Below are 18,821 nucleotides of genomic sequence, written 5' to 3'. Positions count from 1 at the left end.
TATAAAGGTAAAAGAAGTTATCAGAAGACAGACATCTATTAGAGAGAATGCAATATAATGTGCTGTACATTCCACTAAACCCTGAAATCCCCATCTAAATACATTGCAGAAGGAACAAAAATCCAATTTGCTTGTCACTTGCTCGCCTCCTTGATTAGATAATAGACACACTGACGCTCCACGGATGTAGTAGATCACATCAAGAATACAATGTTAGGGCCCATTACCACTATAATAAACAGTGGTCAGCACATTAAAATATGGTAATATGACAGCATAACCAGCGCATACAAATATGCTTTGCATTCAAAAACAATGAGCCAAGGGAATGAATAGAAACAGCCTGAAACGACTCTATGCTCAGAACATCAAACTGTGTAAAAAAAAAAACACAGGCAGAGAAATTTTGTTATACCCAAGGCTATTTTTTATTATAGTTTATTTCCGCGTTCTCTTCTGGTCACACAAGTTTTCTTACAAGGAAATAACATTTTTATTGTGTGTGCAACACTCGCTAGATCTGTTATCTATATCTGGTTAACACTGCTACAGTGGGGTCACCTATCATGATGTGAACTCCAGCTTTCCAGGGCAAAAAAAACTTTTTTTTTTAGAATAGGACTTTGTAGTTTAGGTACATATTTATTTTCTAATGATATATATACATATATATATATATATATATATATATATACACACACATATATATATATATATATATATATATATATATATATACACACATATATATATATATATACACATATATATATATATATATATATATATATGTGTATATATATATATATATATATATATATATATATATTTCTTTCTTTCATTTTAAACATTTTTTTTTTTTTTGCTCTTGGTAAAACTTAAGTGTAATCTTGTGATAGTCCCCAGAGTTCTGCACATATCGTAGAGCTAATCCCAAGACAACTGTATTTGACTTTCTGTGAAGATTCCATGACAGCCTTTAAGGATATAGAGTTACAACACAGTACAAGTAGTGATAGGCACATGTTGTATAACAATAATCTTCTCATAAATTGCAACCCAATTTTCTATTGACTTCTGCTTCCACCTGTCTTTGAATCCTGCTCATGAATCCTTCCTAAATAATAACTTGGAGATTCTCCATGTCATAGAGACAAACAAGTTGAGAGATGGCCCATCTCTGATGAAGAATTTTTTTATAAGCTTGTCTACATGGGACTTTTATGCCTATGCTGTGAATATGGCCCATGTTGGATGAGGATTTTTTTTTATAAGGTTGTCTACATGGGACTTTTTTGCCTATGCTGTGAATATGGCCCATGTTGGATGAAGATTTTTTTTATAAGGTTGTCTACATGGGACTTTTTTGCCTATGCTGTGAATATGGCCCATGTCTGATGAAGATCTTTTTTTTTATAAGGTTGCCTACATGGGACTTTTATGCCTATGCTGTGAATATGGCCCATGTGTGTCAAAATTGTGTCTTCACAGACATCACATGGGACTTTCTGCCTATGCTGTGAATACCTCTAGACCAGCTATAAGGCTCACTTTCCACTAACACTGATGGGAGCACCCCCTTTTCTTTTCAATTACATTTTTTTCCCACTACTCCCAAATAAGACACTGACTTCTATGGCTGAATAAATATGATGTACCCGTGCTCTATGTACTTTTTTTTTTTCTACCATCTGTTTCTTTGTCCAGTTAACTTTGATACCTTTGTCTATGTTACTCTGTTGAGTTATAGTTTTACTCCATGGGCCATTGTTTCAAATATATTATTATGCCTCTCTCCGAAGATGGCTCCTTGCCACCATTTTGCATTCACTACTGCTGACAGCTGTGAATTATTATTAGGTATACCCCCTCCCCAAAATAACTAATGCCAAAGCTCAAAGCCAATAATGTATATTTGCTATAAAACAAACAGCACAGTTTTCCTTTTCGGATGTATCATTTTTTTTTCTTTTTTTCAGATATAGCCATAGAAACATTTATAGACACATTTATGAATATTTGGACAGAAGAGGGTAGGTAAAGGACTGTGTCATTAAATAACTATGTGGATACAGATACAAAATAAACAGGCTGCCTGCAGGAATCTCTTTTCTATTTTTATTTTTTTTACAAGTCCTATTGTATGCTTGCAACCTTCCTTTGGTAGCATGGCAGCTAAGCCCTGCTAGAATAAGATAATATGCCTGAGTTTTTTTCAGGATTTGTAGATTGTCTTCTGAGCAGCATTGGCCCAAAGACCAATAACAATTGTATAGGCCAACGAAACCATTTGGAAACATTTACTCACACATTGTCTTTTGCATGGGTAGGAGGCCTGGCTTGTAATGTTTGTGGGATTTTTAAACAATTATGTTCCCACTTTAAAGATCAAACAATATATAAAAAACAAACAGCAAGGATTAGTAAGAATGCCCCATTTTGCATGTCTAGTTGGTATCGAGAATGAGTTATGAATTTTCTGCAATGTCTTTAAACGACGTTGCCCTTTGTACATGCAAAGTTGGGGCAGCATGTGGTAGGCTTGTGATAATGCTTTTCCCCCAAACTGCTTTGCATCCAGTTAACATTTATAATCCACCAACACAAGCCAATAGATCATAAGAAGCCACTTTCATTCATCCTCTTTGTCAAATCCTCCATACACAAATAAAGAAGAATAACAAAAAGAAATGCTGGTCCTTTAGAAAGTGGTGGCAGTGGCTAAAGTTCCTTCCAAAGTTGGTCAGCGTACAATGACCGCTAACACCAGGAGGAAGAGCAGCAAGGACACCCTCACCCCATCACACCTGTTGTTTTCTGCTGCCTGCTGCACTCCACTTGGCATTCTCATGGACGTCCTCCGTGTACATTTCGTCTTCCTCTTTGTTGAAGGAGTGGGCATAGTGTCAAAATTGAATTTCAGTTGGTAATCCGGCACATAATCCTGTACATCATGTGTGCTCTTCCCAGATAGGGGTTTGGAGATCCGGTTTCGGTTTTTGTGGCTGGTGCAGTTCTTACCAGGTTTCCTTGTTCCTGGACGTGGGTCTGGATGGGCAGCTGGCTCATTTTGGTGCACATCTTTTCCTTTTTCCTTGGAGGAATGGTGTGAGTGGTGCCCTTTGTGTGATATCTGATGCGTGGTGCTGTAAGTATGAGTCTTAATTTGGTGAAGAGACTCTGAGCCAGTACAATGCACATAATCCTCTGCTTTTAGAGTTTTTAGGTCTCTGCCCTGCACTTTATCAGGTGACTCACAAATGACATTTGAGCTAGTCCCTCTAAATTTTCGTAACCATTCCCACAAGGATCTGGCTTTACAATCACAGTCCCAGGGGTTATCATTAAGCCTCAAAAACTCCAGAGCAGAAAGATGTGCTAAACACTCCCCTTGCAGTTCCGATATACTGTTGTTAAACAGGAATAATGTGGTCAGCCTCTTAAGATCATGAAAAGCATTTCTATGAATAAACTGAAGTTGGTTCTGATGAATGAGGAGACGATCTAGGTTGACCAAACCTCTAAACGTATTCTGGTGAAGGCTCCAAAGCTTGTTTCCATGTAAAAACAGATGACTCAGGTTGACCAAATCTATAAAGATGTCATCTTGTAGAAACTCAATGTGGTTGTTCTGAAGATAAAGAAATTGCAAACTGTGGAGTCCACTAAATATTCCACTAGGCAGGGAACTGAGGCCACATTTGTACAGGTTCAAGGTATGAAGCCTAGACAAACTTTGAAATGTCTCTCCTGCCAAACCCCTCAAATAGCGATTGTCCCCAAGATCCAGTTCTTCAAGGTTGTCAAACCCTTCAAACGTCTCTGGATCTATGAAGGTAATATTGTTGCTGTAAAGCCACAGAGTGACTAATGATGGGCTGAAATGTCCCCTTAGCAGCATGGTTATCTGATTGTTCTGAAGGAATATCCTCTCGCTGATTTCTGGAATCCCCTCTGGTACAGCCCCGAAGTTGTGAGCCTGACAGCTGACAGTCATTGGTGAAGGGTAACATACACAGTTTATGGGGCATAGTGATATAAAAGGCAACTGCAGTCCAAAAAGAACCAAAAATAGATCCAAGTGACACCCTGTAACAAGAGGAAAAAAAAAGTATTTATTATTTTTTTCATTAATATACATATAAATAATGCAAATACAGATGTTACAGATATACTGTACTTGAAGAAGAGGAAAGAGCGGTAGAGGGAAGAAGAAGAAACAATAACTGTTTACAAGGGCATTAATTAATCTTCTATATTGTTACAAAGGACATGTCAGCTCTCCTTAGTAAATACTTGCATTCTCCATAAAAAAAACAATGCTGGAGCACCTTAGACCAGGATCACACATACAGTTTTGGTGCAGTTGTGTAAACCAAAGCCAGAAGTAAATCCAAAAGTGAGGAAATGTATAAAAAGAAGACTGATGCGTCTCCTTTCTTTTGTGTCCACTCCCATGTTTGGCTAATAAAAAAAAAAAACGCCCAAAAAACGGAATCTAAGCTGCTTGTGTGATCAGTTAGAACTCTGTGTGGTGCTATTCCTCTGTTATTCCTCCTGGAAATGTATGAATACCTTTGACAGCTGGGCATTACCATTCCCCTTGTAAATAGAGTGAATCCTTACACTGTCTGACATGAGGGACAAGCGCCATTGACAAAGGGAATGGTGACGCCCAGTTGTCACTTTATTTATGCATTTCCAGGAAGAATAAAAAAGGAATATCACAACGCAGAGTTCTCAGAAAAGATGCCCCAGAATTGTTATATAATGGGGAATACAAGTATTTACTGAAATAGACATGTCAGGAGCGGGGACAGGTTCTCTTTAATGACCTGTCCTATTTACAATGTATTGGCCCTCCTAGAATTCATTTGGTCATCTCCACTTTTAGCAAAAACGTTTAAAATTTCAAATACTAAAGTTTTTTCTTTCTAAAATGTGGAGGCACCACAGAAATCAAATGGTACATAAGCAATCGATAAAGTCTTTGGTGAAACATATAGTATATCACTTAATATTCTAAAAATGCAGACTGTATATTTTCATTTTGAAACGTAGGGGTTAAGGGCATGTTAAATAATGAAGCTTTCATTAAAAATAGATTGTGTTTGAAATATCATGGACTCAAATTCAAAGGTCATTTATTGCCAAACGTTATCCTCTTACTCATTATCTTTCTGTATGTAAAAAAAGAGTGTGAATCTGACGTGCATACACAACAGAGGACACAAGAACAGCCAGTGATCAGTAGCTGCACAATTTATCACAATTTATGAAGTTAACATTTTCTTCACTCTTTTTTTTTTCCTAGGTCAGAAGACTTAATAAGAGAGATTAAGCAAAATGAGGAATATCATAAACCTTGTTGAAAATGGTAATGTTAGTTAAATGGAAATGGACACTAATTGCTTTCAGTATAATTAGCAACAGTGGACGGACATAGTTGAGATGTAACTTATTATAAGAAATGCAATTTTCCTTTCTACTAGTCTAGTCTCATGCACACGGCCGTATTATGGCTCTGTTTTTTTACATAACCATGTATCTCTGCTATAGCGATACATGGTACGATTTCTTATAAGGCATACAGAGTTTTTTCTATCGGATTCTGTACAAATCCAACAGAATACAAATCATGGCATGTTCCATCAGATACCGTATGTACGGAAGTATTCTCTGCTACAGGTATTGTACTTATGGCGCCGGATAGAGCCTGTAAAAAAAAGTTCCATCCAAAAGTTGCATTCTGGGTTTGGCCAGCATTTTTTAAGTAGAGGCCTATTGTAGATCACTATAATCTAGGGCCAGTGTTTTGAAGTAAAATGTCAAATAAAAGTTCGACCTTGAACAACAAGTCTATTCTTAATAATTTGTTTATATATCTTTTATAGCGGCCTCATCTCTAAAGCCCCTGCAAATGCGAATGACAACATTCTGGATTCCTTCAGCCACCACTAGGGGGAGCTTTAGAGCTTACTGAATACTATTTATATATTTAACTCAATAATACAATAGTATGAAGTAAGCTCCCCCTAGTGGTGGCTGTAGGGAGACAACATTTTATCATTTAACTCTATGTCTATGCAGTGAATAATTTTTTTTTTTTTAGCTCTGTATCAGAAAAAAAACTAAATTCTGACCGCTATAAAGATATATTTAAAAATTAATCAATACAAAATGATGGATTGAAAAACGACATGGTGATAAAAGGTGGATATTCACTGTAACTAAACTTATCTTCTTGTGAACAGAATTATTATTTTTTTTATCATGCTTAAACAATTTGTCTACTTATATGTATGACTGTTGTGTAACCTTGAATCCCAATCCATGCATGTATTATTGCTTTTGCACTTCGTTTAGATATTATATACTCTTTTTGACTCTATTTGTATTTATGCCTACTATTCTAAAATACTCTTCTTTAGTTCTAAAGGACCAGGTCTGATGGACCATACTCTGCTTTTACCAAATTAATACACTAATGCAAAAGGAATGAAAAGGTCATAATCATTATAGTCTTTGTTTACTCTTTTATGTCTTTTCCTCCATTATATTATCCATCAAGGGAGTAGCTAAGGCGGAGGCTGGTGGGGAATGTGTCCCGGGTGCTGAGTGCCACCCATTGCCAAGCTACTTAGATACATGACTGAATATGCCACTGGTAATGGAAAGCCTAGCTACAACTCTGTGCCCACTTTCTCTCTACTTCATCCCCTCCTTCTCCAGCATACATGCCTTGACCTCTATTCTCCAGACTGCTCTCATTTTTAGGGACAGTAGCATGGTCATCACCAAGTGCCCCTGATATCTGAGGATCCTTTAATAGGGGGTCCCTTCAGCTCTTACTCCAGTAGTTATGCCATGTTCAACACCAAGTGCTATGATAATGAAGACTCATAGTGACTCTAATTCAATTGATCCGTATTATTATCCTACAGTCAATCAAATCAATGAATCAGTCTATGTCTATATGTCTTCCTAATACGAGTTCCTGTAGTATGCATTACTAAAACCCTCTGGGGAACCTATATCTTTAGCAATTACGTCTTTAATCTGAACAGTTACAATCTCATAGTTTATTTGCTTCAAATTTAAGCCCCAGAAATTTTTGTAATAGGATTTTTAGCTCTACATTCTTCTAATTTTAGATAAAATTACTTATTGCTTTACTCGGTTTCGGATGCTAAAAGATTTTCAGCCCTACAAATTCTACTGTGACAGAGAAACTTCCATCATAACTTGGAATATTTGGTTTAAATGATTCCTTTATATGGATGTGCACTAAATTTAGTTCTCTTATGCCTTTAATTTCCCTTCAATCCATTTCTTATTATAAGGAGAAAACATATTTTAGATATCAAATACAGAATATATGCAGAGGGTAATGTGTGACTGTTACCCTGCTAAGCTCATTGATATTATAGCCATTTCATTACGTGCTATGGAAGCATACTAACAGAAATGGGACACAATTTAAACAAGGATTGCTTCAGTGTAATTTCTCTTTCCAATAGGGGAATATTTTCTTAAAATGAATTTCTAGCTTGTCTAGGTGATGACATCAGTAGGGTTCCTGTATTAGCAGAACTTAGGAACAGCTCGGAAATATTTAATGAAGTGGCATCTCCATGGTGCCTGCATAAGCAAGACATGTAAATTTAAGATGGATGGCCAATTTATTCCTGTTTACTTTTCTGAAACTCAAGGGTTCCTATAAGTGTTTTATATCTTCCCTCCACTCTCTCGGCCAATGTTTCTGAATGCAGAATTTAGAAAGGAAGGTATGTTCTCTGTCCAAAGAATTGTATCTATATATGAGATGATGGATGGATGGATGGATGGATGGATGGATGGATGAATGGATGGATGGATGGATGGATGGATGGATGGATGGATGGATGGATGGATGGATAGATAGATAGATAGATAGATAGATAGATAGATAGATAGATAGATAGATAGATAGATAGATATGAAATTGAGAGTTTAACTCTGGTAGGACATGTGATAAATCACAAAGGGTTAAGCCAAATCACAAACTTAGCCCTGCTAGATCTATAAAACTCAACCATGCTAGTGCACTTAACCGGTTCAGGACCGCTCACTGAATATTTATGATAAATGGTCCTGGTCCTTAAATCTCACACCATAGTCTACACCATAGTCTACACCTACGGCACAGGCTTTAGCTGACTGCTAAGTGATCGGGCAGTTGAATGTTGTGTGCCCAGCAGTCAGAGACTGCCTGGGTCACTGGAGAGAAGACAGAAGCTGTTTTCACTGCTTCTATCTTTTCTGGTTTCCCATACACAGCGCTCACTCATGTGTATAGAACACAGGCAGCAGCACTGTCTCTATTGGTTCCGGTAACCATGTGATTGGTCACAGGATCGCCAGGATGCCGTTAGTGGGAGGTTACTGCTGAGTCTAAGTAGACCCATCACAGCTCTAATAGTGACAATAATCGCTGTAGAAGGGCAGATTTCCCCTGTAACTAGGGCTGTTGTGCAGCGCCAGATACAGTGGGAAAGTATAGGGGTAAAAAAAAATAATTATGAAATTAGGGACAGACCATAATAACAAAAATAAATGCACAAATAAATTATATAAAAATTGTACATAAAATATAAACTCTTCTTCCATCAATTATTGTCGTAATCCTAACCCTGACCCAATTACCCTTAAACAGACATGTAGTATATTAAAATGTATCAGTGACAATAATGATTACAAATTAAAAGTCTATTTTAGGGCATTTATTAATTATTACAAGAAAAAACTAACTGACAGCTAAAAACATGTTTTTCTACTATTTTTGTGAAACTATAAGCCTAAAAATTCTGAAAAAGCAGGAATTATGGGTATAAAAATGCTAAGAAAATAAATCTATATTGTTCCTGAAAAAATTGGCATAAATTACGTCGCTTGCCCAACAAATAAAAAAGTTATGGCCGTTTAACTAACGCATGCTAAAAATGGGTTAAGGTTCACACACCCTATTTATGGACGTAATTCGGGCGTTTTAGCCCCGAATTACGTCAGAAAATACGGCACCAAAGCGTCGGCACACATCTGCCCATTCATTTGAATGGGTTTTACGATGTACTGTGCCGACGGACATTTTTTTTTACGTGCCGCTGTCAAGAGACGGCGCGTAAAAAAGACGCCCGCGTCAAAGAAGTGCATGTCACTTCTTGAGACGTATTTGGAGCCATTTTCCATTGACACCATGGAAAAACAGCTCCAATTACGTCCGTAATGGACGCAGCAAAAAGCGCCTGCACTTGCCATTACGTCTGAAATTCCGGAGCTGTTTTCTCCTGAAAACAGCTCCGTAATTTCAGCCGTAACGGAGGCTGCCGTGTGAACATACCCTAACGGTGTCTGGTCCTCAACGCTCCAATTAGCCTGATACTGAATTAGTTAAAGGAAAACTAAACCTATAGAAGAAAATCTAACGGGTTGTCTTCTTTAGATATTTACTTCCTGCTAGAAAGTAAAATAAATTGATCATAGTGGGCTCAGCTGTAATCTGCAGGGGAATCTGCAGGGGAACCCGGGAGCAATTGTTTGATTTTGCTCAATGAAAAACGCACAAAAACGCAGCAAAATGCTGTGTGTGAATGCAGCCTTAAACAGACAACCCATTTAAATATAATTTAAGCTCCCACAATGCTTTGCATTCTGGTAACATAAAACTATCATGATTCTGAATGTACTGTAGCTGTAGATGTAAGTGGCACATAAGACATGATATAACACAAAACTAGTACAACATGAGGGGAAAAAAATTAATCATTATAATAAAAAAAAAAAAGTACATTGCTTAAAAGTAGAGTCTCTCTTTAAGTTTGCCTGACATCTCAGCAGTCAGATATTATAAGAAAGAAAATAACAGATTAAAGTACATATAAACTTCCAGGTCACTTAAACTGCTATTCACCACCTACAACCCACTTTCCCCCCTCAAAAGAACTGTCCTGTTTTAACTGCCCTACATCTAGATCATGACACCATTGCCCTAGAGGACAAAATAAATTGGCAGATATGTCTTATTCTCTAAAGCAATTTCCTTTAATCCTTGTAACTGAAAGAGAACCACTTTAGCAGTGATCTGACTCTCAAAAATCTACATCGCAATGTTCTGTAGTTTTAAGTGTACTATTTGAGCACATTAGCTAATGTATTCTGCGCTGTATGGAGAATTGTGTGGATTAAAAATGCCACCCGCATATCTTTGAAGAGTGGTATGCGTCTTTCCAGCTACAGGTTGAATGTCACTTCTTAAAAGTATTTGATTGTGCCATATAAGCCTCATTTTGCTCTCTGCTGGCTCCCTCTTCACAGTGGTGTCTGAACGCAAGGACTCAAACAGCAATAATGGATCGCAGTCATTTTGTCTCTCTATATGCTATCTAGGTTTACACATTCGTTTGGATGAAGTCCTATAAAGTGAGGGCATGTGACTGCCTTATGGCAGGGTGTTGTGCCTTTAAATCCACATGCGGTACCATGATTACACTCATTAAGCATGGGATACGTATCCTCTATGTCACATAGTCATAACCTGATTAAAATTTGGCAGAGTCCTAGGTATTCCAATCAGGAGAACAGAGGATGTTGAATAAAATGACACATTGGAGCCAGACAGCAATCAGTAAAAGAAGCCGTTTAGTACATAACACAAATCTATCTCTGGCTTTTTCTTAGAAATCAATAGTAATATAAGTAATATAAAGTAAAAAATGCCCGTATAGGTTTCTAATTTGCAAATACACTCGCCTATCACCTACCTCACATATTTTATAAAAATAAAAAAATGACTATAAAGGCAACAAGAAAGATTATTTGGGATAAAATGTATGTCCAATTCTATCAGAAGATCATTTTGATGTAACAGACAACCCCTTTAATATAAGAACTAAACAGTCAAACCCGTAATGATCGACATGAGATGCCAGAAAACAGCTGATATTGCGGCCGGGGGGGGGGGGGAAGATGGTGGCCATTCACAAAAATGGTCGTCCATATAATATAGACAACTCGAGTCTGCAAAAGTGAGGGACACTGATTTTTATCAGCTCTCCGCTGTGACTATAGAGAGCAGGCCACCCTCCCCATCTCCCCATCTGCTCAAATGGACCGGGGTTGTCCTGATAGGACAACTCTTTTAACAGAGTTCACTATGCAATGTTAAATACTTTTGTGTCAAAAAAGACAAAAGTATAATAGGTATGATACCTTTATTGGCTAACCATAAAAGTTCTATATGCAAGCTTTCAGAGCACAGAGGCCCCTTCTTCAGGCAGTTTACAAATGAATGACTTAGAAAAAAGCACAACATTTAGATGTTACACAAAGACAATTAGTACATGAGGTGATACATCATTAAGATAAGCCGGGGCAATAAAACTGAGGTTATAGGGGTGATGACTTAGGAGTTAAGGCATCTGGAGTCAGTCTGATGGGGGACGTGACGTGTGTCCATGTAGTGGCTCATAAATCCTGGTGTTAGATTGAGGCAGTGGCGTAACTACCGCGGTAGCAGCAGTAGCGGCTGCTACGGGGCCCGGGGCTTGAGGGGGCCCGGTGGCGCCGCTAGCAGCCGTTATGGCTACTACAGCGGTAGCGTCGCTACTGTGGGGCCCGCGACGCCGAGCCTTACACAGGCCATCTCATGCCTGTAGGTGTCGCTAGCACCGGAGGGGGCCCCAGTGCTAGCGGCAGCCAAATACATGAATGGCCGGGCATGTTCCGTGCCTGACCATCCAGTGCCTTACAATGACACTGATTGGCTAGCGGCGCGATGACATCATCGCGCCGCTTCCATGCTTGGAAGGCGCTGATTGGCGGGGCAAGTCATTCTGCCCCGCCAATCAGCGTCATTGGAGGACGCTCGTTCAACTCCTGCAGACATGCTCAGAAGAGAGCATGTCTGCATCGCCAGTGAACAGCGTGGGAACCGGAGAATGTGAGTATGTCAAGTTTTTGTTTTTTTTCCCCTCATAAAAATGTGAATGGCATTATCTATGAGGGGGGGAGGGGGGGGGGGGGTCATCTTTATGTGGGCTATTATATATAGGGGGTCTATATGTGGGGCAGTAGCTACAGGGGGGGTCTATATGTGGGGGTGTGGGCCATTATATACAGGGGGCTCTATATGTGGGCCATTATATACAGGGGGGTCTATATGTGGGGGTGTGGGCCACTATATACAGGGGGCTCTATATGTGGGGGTGTGGGCCACTATATACAGGGGGCTCTATATGTGGGCCATTATATACAGGGGGCTCTATATGTGGGCCACTATATACAGGGGGGGTCCATATGTGGCCCACTATATACAGGGGGGTCTATATGTGGGCCACTATATACAGGGGGGTCTATATGTGGGACACTATATACAGGGGTGGGTTACCTGTGGGGCACTAGCAACAGGGTGGCTATATGTAGTGCACAGTCTACAGGGGTGGGCTATATGTGGGACACTATATACAGGGGGAGCTATATGTGAGACACTATATACAGAGGTGGGCTATACGTGGAGCACTAACTATAGGGGAAGCTATATGTAGGGCAGCACGGTGGCTCAGTGGTTAGCACTATTGCCTTGCAGCTCTGGAGTCCATATGTGGGCACTATCTACAGGGGCTTCTATGTAGGTCACTATCTACAGGGGACATGTTGTGTGTTTGTGACAGTTATATTTAGATGTGTTGAGAATTTTAACTTCGTTTTATAGGTGCAGAAATGTTTTAAAAGTGAGAAGCTGAAGACATCTAAACGGAAAACTGCAGAAATGGGTCATGGCCGGGAGAAATCCATCATAGAGGTCTGGACCGGAGGGAGAAGAAAAGAACTAGAATCTGAGACGTCACCGGTGAGTCACTTAATATAAATGTTTATTCTGCCTCTAATCAGTATTGTAGTCACTGTATGATCTGCAGCGAGATGATGGTGATAGGATTTTTTTTGTGAAACCGCATCTCCCAGCATATCCTTACCATTGTTCCGGCCATGCTGGGAGCTGTAGTTTTACGCCGTACAAACTTATACGCAGTGGCGTAACTACCGCTATAGCAGCCGTAGCGACTTCTACAGGGCCTGCAGCATGAGGGGGCCCGTGCCACCCGCCGGCACGGCCCCCTCCCATGGCCGCAGGCTCCGCTAGCATCCGCTATGGCTGCTACAGCGCGACGCCACTGAAGGGGTTGTTCCTACATAAGACATGTATCCCCTATCCACAGGATAGGGGATACATGTGTGATCGCTGGCAGCGATGAGGAGAACGGGGGACCGAAAGTCCCCCCTAAGTTCTCCATGACAAACCTCGGACTTCCGGGGTCTGTGTCGGCAGCTCCGTAGAAATGAATGGAGCGCCGGTCGCGCTTGTGCGCATGCGTGACCAGCGCTCCTTTCATTTTTATTGAACTGCGCAGACGCCGGAAGTCCGAGGTTAGTCATGGAGAACTTCGGGGGACTTTCGGTCCCCCATTCTCCTTATCGCTGCCAGTGATCACACATGTATCCCCTATCCTGTGGATAGGGGATGCATGTCTTTTGTAGGACAAACTATAGGACGTTTTTTTTTGGGGGGGGGGGGCTATATAGCGTTATCTACAGGGGGGGCTGTATGGCGTTATCTACAGGGGGGCTGTATGGCGTTATCTACAGGGGGGCTGTATGGCGTTATCTACAGAGGGAGTCTGTATGGCGTTATCTACAGGGGGGCTGTATGGCGTTATCTACAGGGGGGCTGTATGGCGTTATCTACAGGGGGGCTGTATGGCGTTATCTACAGAGGGAGTCTGTATGGCGTTATCTACAGGGGGGCTGTATGGCGTTATCTGCAGGGGCTGTGTATGGTGCTATCTATAGGGGGGCGCTGTGTGGTGGAATCTATAGGGAGGCACTATCTACAAGGGGGGGGGGGTTGTGTGATACCCAGCAGAGGGGGGGGCCCCAGTCAAAAGTTTGCTATGGGGCCCAGTCTTTCCTAGTTACGCCCCTGGATTGAGGCCTTGTGTCAATGACTGGAATTTTATCATCATCTAGGTTGATAATGGCTAACAGAGCGCACAGTATGTTCCAGGGTTTTAACAAACTATTTTACTTCAGTATCTGAGCAAATTGTGGACCAACATATGTTCATACATCTTGTCTATGGATCAGGGAACATGTTTAGGTCTCGAGACAAGACCTAAGATCCGAATTCTGACAGCAATGTGCTATTTTTTGTGGGATCAATGAGTAGGCAGATATGAATTCACCACAAATCAAGCAAACTCATACAATAAACTAAAATCTACTTGGAAAGCATGTAAATGTTACATTTATGCCCATACCACATAGGTATATTTTTCTTTTATATTTTTTACTATTTTTGCACACAAAAACATTTTTCATAGAAAAAAAAAAAGTTTTTGCATCACCACATTCCAAGAGCTATAACTTTTTTTTATTTTTCAGTTGACATAGCCGTATGAGGGTTTTATTATTTTGGGACGAGCTATATTTTTCAATTGTACCATTTTGGGTAACATAAAACTCAATGACTAACTTTTATAAAAAAAATTGGAATTTTGGAGTAAATGGAACAAAATAGCAATTCCACCGTGCGGTATAAATAACATTTAACTTTATTACACGGGTTGTTATGAAGGTTGCGATACCAAATATGTTTATTTGTTGTTTATTTTTCGTATATTAGTTTTGCTTTATAAGTAGATTTAGAATATTTTATTATATTTTTACATTAAAACTTTTATTAAAAAAATCAAATAAAAAAAACTATATTTAGTTACATAAATTGTTTAGTCTCACTAGGGTATTAAATGTGAAATCCTTTAATCGCTTCTATAATACACGGCAATAGTCCTATATTGCAGTATATTATTGACTGGGTTACAATGACAGACAACCTACTAAGCACATACACATGGCAGTTAGTCCTATTAACCCCTAACATTCCCTGCATTCTTTTGAAATATGTTTACCTCATAAAAACCTATGGGAACTTTACAATATATGTTTGTATATATTTTTTTATAAATCAACGTGTACGTCAGACATAAGGCCAAAAAGTAATGAACGGAGCTTTTGGCAATAGCGGCACTGGTACCACAAGTTTTGCCATGGCGTGCTATATTGTGAATTTTTTTAATGCCAAAAACAGTATTGCATCCAACAGGAAAAGAGATATTTTTGTTTAGACGCCTCACTTTTCATTCTTAGTTTTTTTTCAGAATTTAAGAACAAGCAGCAAACCCATTGATTGAGAAAGACGTAAACTGGACATGAATATTATACTTTACTAAGCACTCCATAAATGCATTAAGTCATTATTTATCATCAATAGTCTATTAGACTAATGTCATTCAGGCCTTATACATGGAACCTGTACTACCAAGATATACAGATGTGTCCTTTCTTAACTTATGTATAAAACCAACATATCCTGAGATGTATGTCATGAGATGTTAAACGAACATGTAAAAAAACGTAGACCTCCAACAGATGCCTCTGAGAGATGCCATTAGTCAGTCACCTATAGACTTCTATGTTAAAAAAAAACCTATAAGTTTAACATATACGATTTTACTGGATTGCTGTGACAGATGCCATCTGTTGGCCAACCGTTGCCCATAGACTTCCATGTTAAAAAACACATTTAACGTATAATTTTTTTACTGGCTAGCACAAGATTGTATTGAATTGGCATCATGCCAAATTTTATAATAAGCAATTCAAGAAAAGTTTAGGGTGGACACATCTGTAGGGACTTTATGTGCCATGTATGGTGCCATTCTAGAAGAGAATATCTGCACAATATGGCATCCAATGGAGCATTCCACTATTTTTTGGTGTTGGATTCCATATGAATCTAAGATAAAAATAAAAATCCTATGTATGCCTGTACATACAGAGATATAGTATGGGCCTATAGGCTTCTTTGGCTGCCGTACAACTCAGAATTTGTACAGAGCTGTGGTATGGCCATGTGCAGCAAAGCCTAATAGACATAAAATGTTATTTTGTCAGTCTGCACAGGTAGACTGTAGTGAATCAAGCTGCATGTCTTCAAAGCTACTTTGCTTTACTGCTCGGCATGCATTGACGAATTGTCTCGGCTCTCATGCTTAGAATGGTAACCAGCTGAGACCACTGTTAACTCATTAAGACGGTGAGTATATAAGTAGTGACCTAGAGGTGCATTCTCCTGCTATAAAAATATCAGTTGTGTCATTCCATTATGATGTTATACTAAGACGTACTTTCAGAAGCCAAGTCATGTTACGAGTAGTATTTCATATTTTTTTCAATAAAAAAAATAAAAAAAAATACCTTAATGTGACCTGTTAGAGATAGCAATATGGGGAAGTGAAGAGGATTTAAAACAATCACACAAATAAACATTAGATTACATTTATAGGAAACATTGGATTACATTTATAGGCATCAACTTGTCAGTTCCTTGTAAAGTTGTTAGTGTCTGCATTGTGCTGTATAATACATCAAATAAAGGTACCGAAGCCTTAGAACATTTATTAGGTTTGATCTGCGCAGTAAAAGGCATTATTGAAAAATTGTCAGGCTTCGTGGCGTTAGTACAATTTGGAATCAATAACCATGGTACACAGATCACCATATAATAATCGAAACATTCATGGAAGCAGCAGGTCAAAATGTTCATGTTGATCCAATAAAAGATATGATGCTAATCTGTCAGTCTGATAAACTGCTCCCTCTTAAGCTACAACATGGTTTTCTCTGCTTGAATCCAATCGCGCTAATGATACTTCATATCAAACGTGGAATGGCTGGTGGGAAAGAGACTTCATTTGATGACAAATAGCAGAATATGCATGCAATACAGATGCCGTTGTGCTGACAGTAAGAATTTTAGGCGATTACGTTGAAATCGCCCTGATCCAATTACTTTTCTTAAATTTACATTGAAATGATTGGAAAATTTACATTAATATTTGCCTGTTATCAATTTGCATAAGGAGATTATTAAGTTTGGTTTTACAATCTTTATATACCAATTCCACTTAAAAATATTTGGGCCATTCAGTAAGCTTTCTTCAACCTGTGATTTTTTTAAATTAAATTTGCTGAATGGTTTATTTACATGGCCGTATTACGGTTCCATAAAAGTTCTATACAAGTTATATGGAGCAGTAATATGGCACTAATTTCCTACAGAGGCATAGAAAGGTGTTTTTTTTCTCGGATCCATACAGAATCCAAGGGAAAACCACAACAATCGTACTATGTTTCATTGAATATCTCTGTAATGTGCATCTGTATGGAGCCACCAAACAAAAGCAGAAAGAATGTCTATGGCTCAATAGTCTGGAACCATCGGAACTCAATGTGTCATTGTAAAGGCTCCGTGCATGATGCTGGGGGCCTTACACACAGGGCAGTTTGGTAAAGTTTTGTAGTATTTTCTTTAGCCAAATCTAGGACTGGGTCATAAAGGGAGGCAAAGGAAAGTCTTTTTTTTGTGTGTGTGTGGCCATTAAATAGCACCTTTTTGCAAGTGAAGGGTGGGGGTTGCTTCCTGTTTTGTCAAAGTCAGGTCTGCGGGGAACTATCACCTGTAACCCCTCTGAGCTCTTTTAAACAGTTGAGAAGGTTCAGAGTGACATATATGGCCAACTATTTTTAAATCCCTGGATTGGGAATCAGTAAACTATTTAGAAGCCACACTTAGGCCCAGTTCACACAGAGTTTTTTTTATGCTGATTCTGACCGGAAGCTTCGGCAAAAAAGGTCTGAAACTACCTCCAATTGATTTCAATGGGAGGCGGAGGCTTTTTTTTCTGCGGCGGTCATTAGCCGCTCGTGGTAAAAAAAGGTGGCATGCTCTTTCTTGCTGCGGTTCCACATCTGATCACTGAAATCAAAGGGAGGCAGAGAAAGCAAAAAAACGCGGCAAGAATTTGCAGGCAGGTCGAAATCAGCCTCAAAATTCCTGAAAGAATTTTGAGGCAGATTTTTCTGCCTGCAAAAAAAAACTCAGTGTGAACAGGGCCTTAAACCAACTTGTGAAGTTTTTTAGGGTGCGTTGTTGTAACGTACACAAGCCTGCCCAGATGACAACGCAAAAAAGTCGAGTTGTTAATGCGGCATGATGTGTCATGGTATTATAATGTATAAATGGCGGTTTACTAGCACTTCAAGTAAATCTACTGAGCAATCTTACAGTATAAAAATGGAGTAAAATGACAAATTCAGCTTTGATAAATCTGTGTATAGCAGTCCTGCAGTGCGTAGATTATGTAATAACTGGTAGTTCATACCTCTTGTGAGGTCCTTTTATTCTACATTGTTTTTGAACACTCCTATAATGTGATTTGTAGACTATGTTATATAATGGAGGTCTCATGTAGTGAAATAGGTTTAGGGCCAGTAATAGGAAGATGGTATATCACTTTTAATACTACTACTGATGCTACTCAGGTAATCTCCTATTTTAATTTAGAAAAATCATTTGTGTAAGACTCTATATCATATTATACATTGCCCCACTTTGGACTCCAATGACGCATATGCAATGGAAATAATTATTCTACCATCTGGTTGAGTACTTACAGGACAGATTCAAAGCCCCTCAATAAACATAGATTTCAAGACCAACCAAATTGGTTTTGTGACTATGACTGCAAGAGCTGCTCTTGATAGGACTCTAGGGTCTATTCATTATAACTATAAAATTTACAAAAAACATGTCACACTGATTTGTTGGGGAATATTGTATATGTGCATGTATAAATATGATATGAGAACACAGACAATAATTGAAT

The 18,821-nt window shown here is 39.0% G+C and overlaps 1 protein-coding gene across 1 annotated transcript in view; it reads right to left on the bottom strand.

Annotated features, from left to right (window-relative positions):
- Nucleotides 1-837: 837 nt before the first annotated feature.
- Nucleotides 838-18,821, bottom strand: part of RTN4RL1 (reticulon 4 receptor like 1) — a 176,375-nt gene continuing 158,391 nt past the window's right edge. Inside the window, exon 2 of the mRNA XM_075854166.1 lies at nt 838-4,089. Coding sequence (XP_075710281.1) covers nt 2,744-4,089 — 1,346 coding nt within the window. The 3' untranslated portion in view covers nt 838-2,743. The remainder of the gene's footprint in view (nt 4,090-18,821) is intronic.

The sequence above is a fragment of the Rhinoderma darwinii genome, chromosome 2 (assembly GCF_050947455.1).
Source record: "Rhinoderma darwinii isolate aRhiDar2 chromosome 2, aRhiDar2.hap1, whole genome shotgun sequence".
NCBI classification, from domain to species: domain Eukaryota; kingdom Metazoa; phylum Chordata; class Amphibia; order Anura; family Rhinodermatidae; genus Rhinoderma; species Rhinoderma darwinii.
This window is presented reverse-complemented; position numbering and strand designations above follow the sequence as displayed.